Source organism: Lactuca saligna, chromosome 2, assembly GCF_052625555.1.
Source record: "Lactuca saligna cultivar CGN05327 chromosome 2, ASM5262555v1, whole genome shotgun sequence".
Classification (NCBI taxonomy): domain Eukaryota; kingdom Viridiplantae; phylum Streptophyta; class Magnoliopsida; order Asterales; family Asteraceae; genus Lactuca; species Lactuca saligna.
Genome location: NC_136418.1, coordinates 23,521,666 through 23,534,467, shown reverse-complemented (window position 1 = coordinate 23,534,467; position 12,802 = coordinate 23,521,666). Strand labels below are relative to the sequence as shown.

The window sequence follows — 12,802 nt, the reverse complement described above, 5'->3', positions numbered from 1 at the left end:
GGAGGTCATGACAATGATTTCTTTGCTTTTACTAATACCAATAATGTTACATTGATGAGCAACATAGAATCCCCAAATATCCCACGGTAGTAAAAGAAAACAAGAGTATGAAAGATGAAAATCGATGTTGTTTGGTGTGTTCAATAAAAAGTTTAACTGAGTGTAAAAATCATTTTATTTATCTTTAGAATTTATACTAAGATAAAATACGATTAGCCGATAAATATTTAAATGAATATTTTAAACTAGAAAACGAAATGATTTTTTTTGGAATTTCAGTTCCATTAGATTTACATGATATTTAGATGAAAATTGATCGTTGTTTCGTGTGCTCAATAAAAAGTTTAACTGAGTGTAAAAATCATTTTATTTATCTTTAGAATTTATACTAAGATAGAATACGATTAGCCGATAAATATTTAAATGAATATTTTAAACTAGAAAACGAAATGATTTTTTTGGGAACTTCAGTTCCATTAGATTTACATGATATTTCTTTTTGTGGAAGACGTATTTGTTTTTTTCGGATTCGTTGCCCCTCTTGGTTAGCATTTGGTTATGGTTGCTTTGGGTTATAAGTAGACCTGGATTCGTATCGTGTTAAAACAGTAAACGGGTTGAGAGAGTTTGAATCTAACCCAACCCATTTAACTAACATATATTGTCGTATCAATTCGTTTATTTTCATGTCATGTCATCCTTTTGGAAGATGTTATTGGGGTTTAGAAGTTCGATTTGTACAACAAGTAAATAAAGATCCTTATAAGGTCGATTTAGTAGTTCAAACTCACTAAACATATCCTAAATCAACCTTTTAGGGGTCTTCATTTACTACTTGTATAAATCAAGCTTCTAAACTACAAGTGAGTTTGAATCAGTAAATTAACATTCGTACACCGACTTTTAAGTGACTTTGAATCAATAATTTTACATTCATACACCATTTGTGAACAAATACTCTAACGATAATTAAACATTAAACATTATAATAGTAAGTGTCATGCAACGTCCCAACATACATAATAAAATTTTTATTTTTAAATAAGATAAGAAAAAACATTCATTCCAATCCATCAAAAGATAATCATAGTATAAAATGTAATTTCAATAAACATTAGAGTAAAATATAAACTAAATAGTGTGGAGTGTCTAGTGGATGTGATGCGATAACATCTTCTGAATCAAGCTTTTAAACCACAATAACATCTCCTGAATCGGTCAATTTGTTGACATTGCAATAAAATTATAAATGTAATGATATAATTGAGAAAAAAACTCAGTGTTAAAATCGAACTTTTGTGATAATATATCAACTTTCTTGCAATTTGAATTCGATATCAAGATTGAAATTTTAGTAAACTTAGTGAATTTATTGTAATTCGGGAAAAATAATTACAAGAAGAAACCAATCATTTGTTTGATATTATAATAAATATGTAAATATAATCACATTCTCGAAAAAAAGAGCTCAATGTCAAAATGTGATAATATCATTGCCCTATTTTATACAAATTGAAATCAGGAACCGGTTTATGGTCCGGACCCGTTTTCTCAGGCCCTAGTTCTTGTTCGGGTTTGGGATCCACCAGGTCGGGTGGAGCTTTTGAAGTGTACTCTGTTTACGAATTCTCCTACGCTTTCATCCTCCTCCGATCGCCGCCGCCTCCACTCCGCTCACTTCTCCCTTTCCCACTTTGCTCCGGCAGCGATACTCACAGGTAATTCTAATCACAAACCGGTTACTAGTAGCGTTTGATTCACGATTGGTTGTATAGAGATTACGTATAATGTCATACGTCGAACTTGGATTTGCTTGTAGCATAGCGACTTTTGGCTCATGTGTTTTTCCTAATTTTTACGATTTTTGTGTTTATTAAGGCTAGAAATCCCTCCCAATTACAAATTCACTTGCTACGATAAAAATCATTAATGTTTAGGGTTCAGTTTTTCAGTTCAATTTCTTCAGTATTCTCTGGATATGTAGGTTCCCTGAATCGATTACTGATGTTTCGTTTTGCCAATTTCATTAGGAATCATCACTTTCGTCCTCAAAAGACTCATTGAAGATTCTTAGGAAAGGTTGTCATCAACAATGAGACTCCGATATGCCATGGTATGCTCTTCAAATCAGAATCGAAGCATGGAGGCTCACTTCATACTCAAAAGGGAAGGCTTTGATGTTTCTTCATATGGAACAGGCACTCACGTCAAACTCCCAGGCCCTTCTTTAAGAGAACCAAATGTCTATGAATTTGGCACCCCTTACAAGCAGATGTATGATGAACTCAGACGCAAAGACCCTGAACTGTATCCTTAATCCTCAATCCTCATTCTGTATTTCTGTTTATGCATAAATTTATGTTGAAATGAAAGTTCCACTTCAGTTGCTATTTCTTAATTATTACATAGCTATAAGCGTAATGGCATACTCCCAATGCTGAAGAGGAACTTGGGTGTGAAAACTGCACCTCAGAGGTGGCAAGAAAACATAGCAGATGGACAATTTGATGTTGTATTCACATTTGAGGAAAAAGTTTTTGATATGGTTGCTGAAGGTTAGTTTGGTCATCTTTACATCTTATAGTTTCCAGTTTTTATTCATTTTTATAAACTGTAATTATGGTTTTGATAATTATGTGTAGATCTTCATACTCGTGATCATATTCTTCTGAAACCTGTGTTGGTGATAAACTTGGAAGTAAAAGATAATCATGAGGAGGCTTCAATTGGTGCTAGACAAACTTTAACATTGTGTCAAGAGGTTTGTGTCATCTCTTTTTTTCTTGCATTTAGCCCATTTTCTTTATTTTTAGTCAATTACTAGAATAAACTAATGAATGAAAGTATTATGTTGCTATTTGTTGCATGTAGCTTGAAGCAACTGATCGTTGGGAAGATGTGATTGATGATGTTATATCTACATTTGAGCAAAGACACCGAAGAAAAGTCGTATACACAATCTCATTCTATTGACTTAATGTAATGGATTGATTCTAGTTATAGAGCTTTATGGTGAGATATATATAGTTGACTAGTGTTCATATGCTACTACTACTTTAATGTCTATGTAGCCAAAATTGATGTAATTCTTTTGGGATTTTAAAAAATTTAGACTTGGGGTAAGTTTTTGTCAATCCACACAACTTAAAGCTCTTATTTTAAACGAAAAAACTTATAATCCAAAAACGATTTCAAGTATCTTTTAAACGTGTTTAGCTTTTAGCTTTTATGTCATATATCAAAAATTTCTACATAGATAAAAGCAAGATAAAAGCTTTTAGCTTTTGAAGTTGATTTTGAATTTTGATTTTTTGGCTTAACTATCAAAAATGAATCATCCTATAAAGACTTGTTGTGAATAGAAGAAACATAAACAAATAATTAAGAAGAAAACAACAAATAAACTTTGCTCAAAATGTCTCAAATGAAGTGTTTATTTACATGGTTGACCCACTATCATTAAATTAAAAAAAAAAAAATGTAAACCCAAAACCAGAAAAAATGCAAACCATGTTTTGGTTCAAACTTCAAACATACCTATGACTACATAAACAATAATCCAAACACAAATTCCACTCTTTTAAAAACCCGACAAATGGTCAAACATAAGTTGACCACAACTATGACCTAACTTCATATAAACCAGCTTCAGTTTGAGCTCGAAATCCCTTGTGAGCAGGATTTGGTAAATTCTTTAAATCCAATTTACCAATTTTCAAACCAGATAAAGCCACACCCATGATTTTAAATCCCACTTGAAAAGTCGGTTTCACTTGGAGTTTTTCTACCCCTTCTTCAAGCACCAATGTTCCCGACATTTGTGGGGTTTTATCTTTCGGAAACCTCCCGATCGACCAGCTACACGTCTGTCATATCACACCAAGGGCAATTTCGTCATTTCCCATTTACATATATACATTCAAATTATTACTTGATGGAAACAGGAAATACCTTATCAGCAAGGATGTTTACTGTACCATGATTTGATGTGAGATTGGCGGAGGAAACGGAAGGAGGGAGTCGGAATTCCACAACTACGGAATCAATGGCTTTTCCGGGGTCATTTCTGATTCCGACCATTACATTGATACGACATGTGCCGGATTCCGAACTCAATTGAGGCTTTACATATATAGGAATATTCCTTAGCTTCTTCACCCTGTAAAGGAACTAAACATTAGTCAAAAATACCTAATTTACACTTTTGGTCCCTGTGAATTATCATTTTTTTGGATATGGTCCAAGAAATTTTTTTTAACCATTTTCCGTTGCTATTTCATTGTTTCTTAATGTTTTTCAACCCGGGGTAGTCTAAATGACCATTTTGCCCTTGTCTTCTCTGTTTCTTTCATCTAGCTCCACAAGATACCAACATTTGTAATCATTTATGGTGTAATAGGATGTACTTAGGGTCTGAGATAAAAATAGAGAAAGCAAGGGCAAAATGGTCATTATCATAAAATTTAACAGCTGGGTTGTTAACATAGATAACCCTTGAACAAAAAATGTTAACAGGGAAATAGGGATGAAAATTGCAAAAGATTCTTTTTTGAAACATATAAAAGAATCGATATTGAACAGGGACCAAAAAAGATTCATCCCCCCTATTTAACTGCTCCTTAACATTTTTCGTCCATAGGTCGTCTAAGTTAACATCCCAGTTTATTAAATCTTCAAAATGACAATTTTGCCCTTGCCTTCGTTTTCTTTATCACCTTCATCTTCCTCCTCAAGAAACCAACATTTGTCATCATTTGTGGTAAAACTGAATGTATTAGGGTTTGAGATGGAGAAAATGGAAAAGACAGGGGCAAAATGGTCATTTTTATTGAACAGCTGAGTTGTTAACTTATACGACCTAGGGACAAAAAACGTTAAGAAACAGTGAAATATGCATGAAAATTGAAAAAAAAAAAAAAAAAGTTTCTTTTTTGGACCAGATTAAAAAAAGAAAACTGATATGACACAGGGACCAAAAGTGTAATTAGATCTTAGTAAAATTCCAATTCCACAACAAATGCATATCACCATATTTATATACCTGTAACTCATGAGCTTAAAAAGTCCATCTGGAGGCACAAAGGAGAGTATCTGTTCTGATTCCCATGGTCGAAATCGAACACAGGGGTGAAATTGTACATCATTCAAAATCGAAGGGTTTGCAAATGAAAGGGTCAAATCCGGAATACCCGAAAGATGAGAGTTCATTTCAACCAAACCAAAGATTTCACATTTCACCAACACCCCATCACTGAATATAACAAAAACTCAAAGAATTTATAATCCATTTCAACAAAAAGATAAGTGAGAAAAAAACAACTAAAGTCATACCTGTTTACAATTGTATCCATCTCCTCAACAAGATTGACATACACATCATTATTTGCATGCTTCAATTGTGTTGTCCTCCATGGCACACATGATGACGTGGCACCTGGAAGTGTGTCACTGACATTAGAAGTGTTACCTGTGACTACACTCAACATTTTGCTAACAATGTTTGGTGGAGATATCATGTCCCTTAGTATGTTAGGTTCTGTAGTTAGAGGGAATCCATTGTCTATCATTTCATCCAATAGCTGTAAGAAACAATGTACTTTATATGAATATAATTGATACTTGACATAATCAAGAACAAAAGAGTTTCTAACAAATTCAAAATGGATATTTTAAATGTTACATACCTCGTATACGATTACAAAATTGTCCTTTATTACATCTTCATTTAACCCTCCAAGATAATCTGAGAGGACATCAGCTACTCTGCAAAGAAACTAGAAGTTTACTAGTCAAAAACATGTATTTTTCCTTGATATTTTGCATTCCAGATTGGTTTATTCTTAATAAAGGACAGATCTTGTGGATCAAATAGTTTAAATTTTGTTAATTTTGGGTTAATTTAGTTGATTAATGCACCAATAGAGCTTTGATCAAAATTTTCCATTCAATGTACTCGAGATATGAATAACAATCAATTGAAAAGAGAGAAAAAAACTAAATTATACTAACCTCTATTCCCATCAATGGTGGCATTTCAACTTGAGTGCAGGCTAAAAAAGTGATCCCTTCACGTACAATTTGGAAAAGGTAATGGGTTGGTGAAGCAATTACTGACAAAACCTATATATAACGAGAGATAAACGACTGAATTCTAACGAAAACGAATCTCGATTGATTGAATTGATGGAAATATATATGAATTGAGAATCGAAGGAGTACCTTAAGGGAATCAGGTTGAGAGATCGATTGCTCCCAAAACCAAGCGCAGATTGATCTATCAACACGATGCCCAGTCAGCTGCTTCTCTAGCATCACCTCTCTGGAAATTAAATTGCATATTGCAATCGTCAATTTTAATCAGCAAACAGAAACAATACTGTCTTCAACTTGAATTATTTTACTAGAAAGAAGAAAATTAGCATACCCGGAATCGGAAAGAAGAAATATGCACTGCAACATATCTATTGGGTCGTTGAATGAATTGGGATTCGATTATTGCAGGTTTCTAGGGCTCAAAAATCTTGATCTCCGGCAATCGACTCCAATAGGCGTTGGATGCTGAAGGCATGGGTATAGCTGGGTGTAAAACAACCTGTAATTTTGGGTCTCGTAAACCGTTTCCCGTTAAACGGGTTGGGTCTCGTTTGTAGGCCGTTTTCCAGTTAACGGGTGTTTGGGATTGTGTTTCAAAACTCAAACTCATTTGGGACATAAGTAAAAAATTAGGAGTCTTTTACTTAGATTAGATTTTTAATGAGATTAGATTTGTCGTTTAAAAAAAAATTAAATAGTAGAATTGATCTAAATATTGAACAACGGTAAATTATCATGATGCTCCAACAATAAAAATAAACAATAAAAATAGGGTTTTGAGCTTTGTTTCATCTGATGCTCCAACATCATTCTTGTGGTCAAGTAATTAACATAATGAGAAAACCACAAAAAAGGTGTTCATGTTTAACGATTGTCCATCAAGAAAGGAATCTTGGATATGTTCCTTAGAAGTATTGTTAATATGAATAGGGAGTGATGGAGGATGGTTTGCTATTATATTTTTTTGAGTCGTTTTTATCTTTTATATCCAAATCAAGTTCTTGTAGTAACAAAATCGAACAAATAAGTCTCGGTAATTGCAAGACTGGTTATTGGGAAATATGTTGTTAAATGTGAGTCGAACATTTGGAGCATTCATGTGGAACATTTGAGTTCAATGGAGCACTTGGGGTTCATGGAGCATGTATTAAAGGAACATATCATTTGAGAAAGGGATGGATCTCCTGACAAAGGAACAGATCAAGTAACAAAAGAACGGATCTTATAAAAGGAGGTATGTAGCACTTGGAAGTGGAATGGAGTGACATATGCTTGGATGCGCCACTTAGAAGTCAATGTGCACTATTGGAACTTGGTATGCCACAAAGTGACTTAATATGCCACGAAATGACTTGATATGCCACGAAGTGACTTGATATGCCACCAAGTGACATGATATGTCATCAAGTGATTGGATTGCCACCAACATGATGTGTCATCAAGTGACTGGATACGTCATTCAGGAGGTGGATACGTCATTGTGGAGTGGATGTCTAGATATGTCAACCTTGGAGAGGATATGCCATCCATTGATCATGATGTTCCATCCTCATACCTGATGCGTTATCTTGATGCAAGGATGTGACACTTGGTTCCTTGATATGCCAAGGTATCCCTTGATGAGCCGTATGTTATGAAGTCCCCTATGATGCTCAAAATTATTCAAGGAAGCTCAAAAGTTGAAGATGCTTAAGGATTATTGTTTGATGTGCGACCATGATAGTTGATATGACATGGTAATCCTAATATGCCACTTTTGTATCCTGATATGCCACTATGGATCATGATGCTCCATCATGTGTGTTGTTGATGCTTATGCAAAGATGAATGCTCCAAGAGATGCTGCATGGCGGATTGTGATTGGTTGACACCTTTCATGGGCCTACAGGCCAATAAGCTTGGCCCATTAGGGTTTTAGGTCTGATCCCTCAAGTACAAATAGAGATGCATGTTAAGTCATTTTGTATCTTGAATTCTAAAGTATTAGGTGAATCTCTATGAAAATTGTACTTGTAACCTTTGTTTGAGAGCTCTGAAATAAAGAATACTCTCTTCCTGTCCATGGACGTAGGTCACCTTGGATCACTATTAGGAGATCCATCAAATAGTGTGTTGTTTTACATAATTTGAATCGAGTGTGTTTTTATCTCAAAATTGTATGTTCCAATAGTGTCATGCCAAATGAATGATCTTGATCGTCAAGTAAAGGTCAAGCTAAATCACATGTGGTTCTTCAATTGGTGACAACAGGATATACGGGTTCTTCAAAAACTTTTTTTTTATTGGAATGTAAATAGAAACTACCTTGTTAAGGTCTTTAAATTCCTTAAAAATTGGTTCTTTATGAATCAAATGGTATCCATGAGTGTGTTTCCCAATTATGTATGTCTCTCTTTCCAAATTAAAGTGCAATGGAAGGGATTGTCACAAACTACATGTATGCATACAAAACCTACGAGAATCTGCAAAGAAAACACAAAGAAACGGGTAAAAGATAACTTAAAGTATTGGGTGTGGGCAACAAGATGCAACACAAAGTTGAGTCACCTCACATGCCACCTAAGCAAATGGTGTTATAACACCAAGTGAGGAAATTGACAACAAGATGCAACACCAACTTTTTTAGAATAAATATGTTTTTTTTATTTTTTTTTCGAATTTAGTTTTTTTTTCTTTTTTGTTTTTTACCTTTTTATTTTTTTAATCACTAAAATGAATCATAATATCTAAATAAAATATATTTTTTTATAAAACATAATATTAAAAAACAAAACAAAAAAAAGACATAATTTTTAAAAATCTAAAATTAAAATTATAATAAAAACAACATTAAAAGACAATATTAATTAAACCTAATACATAAACATTTTACTATGACGTAGTAGTTTTATTCCACACTGGATCAAATCGCAGCAGCTCCGACGCTTTCTCAAACGCAAACATATGTTTCATCTCCACCCGATATTGTTCTTTTGCGGCGTTGAACATATCCACGTCGTTGGTTCCGCTTTGTTGTTGCGCCTTCAGCCGGTTATAAATGCAATTGAATTTTGTGCAACGGTTGCTAATTTGAATCAATTTGCTACTAAGCATGTCCGTATTGCGATATGGTTTTTTCTTCAATATAGCGTAAATTTTTTTGCACACCGCCTCCCAATATACACCGTTTTTCATCATATTTCCGCGACATTCGTCTTTTGAAGTACCACACCATGTTTGTGACAAAGCATTTTCTTCATCCGGTGTCCACCAATGTAGATCTTCCTCATTTTTCACGTCAACCACTATAGCTTTCCCTCTCTCTCCTATTTGCGTTTCAACGGATGGTTGTGTTGGAGTGTTTGTGTTTTGCTTCATTTTTTGTTGTTGAAATAGAAGTATAGAAAGAATGAATGAAAATGTGTATAAAATGGATGAGAATGAAATGTTTTTATAATTAGATTTTTTTTATTTAATATTGTCAACGGTCAAAAATTGGCAACGTTCAAAATTATACCCGTTTAATCCAGTGGTAACGGCAACGAAATGCCACATAACGAGATACAACGAGTTGGATAGAGCACAAGAGTTCCTTGGCAATGTTCCAAATTTGATCAAGGTAAAGGTCATAAATATTGGATATGGGGGAGGTAAGAAGTAGGCACCTCCTACCGACCGTAGGAGACAACTTTCGACGATAACTTGCAGTATAAAAAAATATCATGATTAAGAGTCCACATCGAATAATCTCTTTTAGTACAAAATGTTAGTCCATGATATATATATATATATATATATATATATATATATATATATATATATATATATATATATATATATATATATATATATATATATATATATATATATATATATATATTAGCCGTTTGCCCACGCAAAGCGGCAGCGGCGAATAGTTTGTTTCAAGCAATTAGTTCCATTCGGAGAAATGTTATATTTCTAAGAACACTTGCATCATTATCGATCGGTTTCACAAAAATAAAAAGTGCAATGCCAAAACCAAAAAATATTGTGGTGGTGGATTCCATGGAGAAAAATGAGATGAAGATTTGAATTAGTCTCTAGTCAACTATATTTTATACAAAAAATTAGAGAACTTCAATTTGAATCAACTTTTAAATTTCAAACGATTTATCGAAAAGAAGTGTTTCAGATTTCGAATGCACTAGATACCAGAGAAGATATATTTTAGGAGTACAAGTTGGATCAAAATTGATGAAAATACTAATTCAATCCCTAAAAATAAAGAAATACTAATTTAAATGTGTTTTTAATACTTTTATCCCTAGCATTATCATTTGTAAGATATATATTATAATATTATTATATTAATAGTTGGTTGTACTTTAAGCTTAAAAACTTGAACGTCTTAAAAAAATATTATTATTATATTGATTCTATTTATAGAAATAGTAAGATTTCTTTCCCTAATTTATTTATTTTTAACTCGGAAGGTCCCTACTGTTTGCTTTTGTTACGTGCATGGTCCCTATCTTACCTAAAAAGACTATTTTTGCCATTGATTTTTTAATTTATTTAAATAAACACACCTCCAACCCCACCCCCTCACCTTATCTTAGATAACCCACTATTTTACCCTATTTAAATAATAGTTTTTTTAGGTAAGACAGAGATCAAACGCGTAACAAAAACAAACAGTAGGGACCAAGTGCGTAATAAAAGTAAACAATAGGGACCTTCCGAATTAAAAAAATAAGTTAGGAACCAAACGTGCAAATTACCCCAAACCATAAGGACCATTCGTGTAATTTACTCTATATATAATGATAAATAGATAAAAAGTTGACATATTCATCCATCCACTCCTTCAAAAAATTTTGCATTATGAAAACGTTAGCCTTAGATACAGATAAATAGTATAATTAGCAAAGTAATTCTCAAAGTGATTACAAAACTAAAATTTTATGATAATAGTATTTAAATTATTAAAACGACAAACGGTCGAATTCAATATTAGAAAAGAGGTGATTGCTTACTAAGTGTATTTGCACCCTCTGTCCTACACTACACAACATTTTAGATGTTTTTGGCACGGTTTTGAAGACCACGATATAATTGTACTATAGTTAAATCAATCAAAAAACTAAAAAACAATCTAATGGAAAAAAAATTCATAAGATTAAAAACAAAATAATACAATCAACAACGTTTTTGTATCTAAAACATTCAAACCCAATTTAAATGCAATAAAAGAAATAAAAACTTACTATCAGTCGTGATCATGGGAGGGATTAGTGTGCATGGTATGGACGAATGGCATCATGTCGTTGTTGATGATAATATGCACAAACATGGTAAAAGAGATGTACAAATTTTCCTTATGAACAACCTTGATTATCAATGGAACTATCAAATTTTGATGAAATGAGATTTAATCTTGATGAGGATGTAATGGATGTGTTTTATATAGTGAGTTTAACCCCTTGCAGGCTGCAGAAAGTGAAGAAAAACATCCATGGAGTGAAAATCATGGGGTACAATCATCCCCTTTTATAAAGCTAAGAAAATAAGGAAAGTAAAGTAGTGTAAATTGTTATGGTGATTCCTACATAGCATCTTAGGAAACGACATAGGTAGTTGATTCCTTTTGGGGTTGGCTAAATGGACACCATATTTTACCATTTAGACATACTATAATTTTTAAGCATTTTTATTGGTTAAAATTACATTGTTTTTTGAAAAAAAATGATTAAAAATAGTTACCTATTTGATGACTTTTGATAAAAATATTTATAGGGTGTCTAAATGGTGTTTTAATAGCAGCACCTTTATATCATAAGCCCTTCCCGACCCGAAACACCCTAAAACACATTACACATGATGTCCCCTCAGAGGCATACTATTACCCTCGCATTGTTTTGTCCTTTTTTAGCTTGATTTATTGATTTGATTACACTTTTTAACCATGAAATCCTAGAGGCACTCTTGGACGTTTCCTAGTACATTACGTATTTTCACCATTTTCTTATATATCTTGTTACATAAACATATATTCCACAATTCCATCAAAATATATCATTTTTGTGTAAACAAATCAAATATAATATATTGCATGCATGGACTAACATGAGTTTTCTCTCTTATGGGCTTAGAGAGTAGGGTTTTAACTATGGGGCAAGCTACTTTGAAAGCTACACCATGCAAAGTGGCAAAACATGATAAAACATGCACGGAAAGTCAACACACGTTAATACTTTTTGCATTTGATACTTTTGGTTTCCTTGCTCCAGAAGCTGTGGAGCCCCTCAATAGAATCAAACGGGTCATTCATAGTAATGTTATGACCTCAAGATCTATAGATGTTTTTAAAAGAATTAATTTTATCATCTAAAAATAGGTTACAACAAAACTTGTTACTCGTTTACCTGCTACGTTCATATAAAACTTTCTTCTAATTTTTTTTTTATCAAAATCGACCTGTAGAGTCAAATTAAAACAAATGGCTCGATCGGTTAACATGTCATAACTTCATTAACATAAGTACTTATAGTTACCGAAGGGCCTTTGTATATTTTGACATCGATTCCAATATATGGATTTTTACATATTTATCGTTTATTTTAATATAATTATTTGTGCATATAGTCTTCTTATTTGTTCCCATTGTTGAACTCGTGTAGACCCTTCCATATATAGATATGGCATACTTTCAGGACTTAGTGGCATGGTCAGCCCAATAGGAGGAAAT

General features: G+C 33.0%; 2 protein-coding genes across 2 annotated transcripts; one reads left to right on the top strand and one right to left on the bottom strand.

The window, feature by feature from the left end:
- The first annotated feature begins 1,542 nt into the window (after positions 1 to 1,542).
- Positions 1,543 to 3,134, top strand: LOC145030769 (Ssu72-like family protein). The gene is made up of 5 exons (XM_078979179.1): positions 1,543 to 1,718; positions 2,031 to 2,307; positions 2,410 to 2,555; positions 2,643 to 2,761; positions 2,872 to 3,134. The coding sequence occupies exons 2-5, from the start codon at positions 2,093 to 2,095 to the stop codon at positions 2,971 to 2,973; spliced, it is 582 nt and encodes a 193-aa protein (XP_078835305.1). The 5' UTR covers positions 1,543 to 1,718; positions 2,031 to 2,092; the 3' UTR covers positions 2,974 to 3,134.
- A 247-nt stretch (positions 3,135 to 3,381) lies between these two features.
- LOC145030768 (Clathrin adaptor complexes medium subunit family protein) lies at positions 3,382 to 6,649 on the bottom strand. Its single transcript, XM_078979178.1, has 8 exons — positions 6,425 to 6,649; positions 6,220 to 6,319; positions 6,010 to 6,120; positions 5,685 to 5,774; positions 5,332 to 5,579; positions 5,042 to 5,251; positions 3,952 to 4,159; positions 3,382 to 3,866 (listed from the first exon to the last, which is right to left on the bottom strand). The coding sequence occupies exons 1-8, from the start codon at positions 6,457 to 6,459 to the stop codon at positions 3,621 to 3,623; spliced, it is 1,248 nt and encodes a 415-aa protein (XP_078835304.1). The 5' UTR covers positions 6,460 to 6,649; the 3' UTR covers positions 3,382 to 3,620.
- Between the last annotated feature and the right edge of the window lie 6,153 nt (positions 6,650 to 12,802).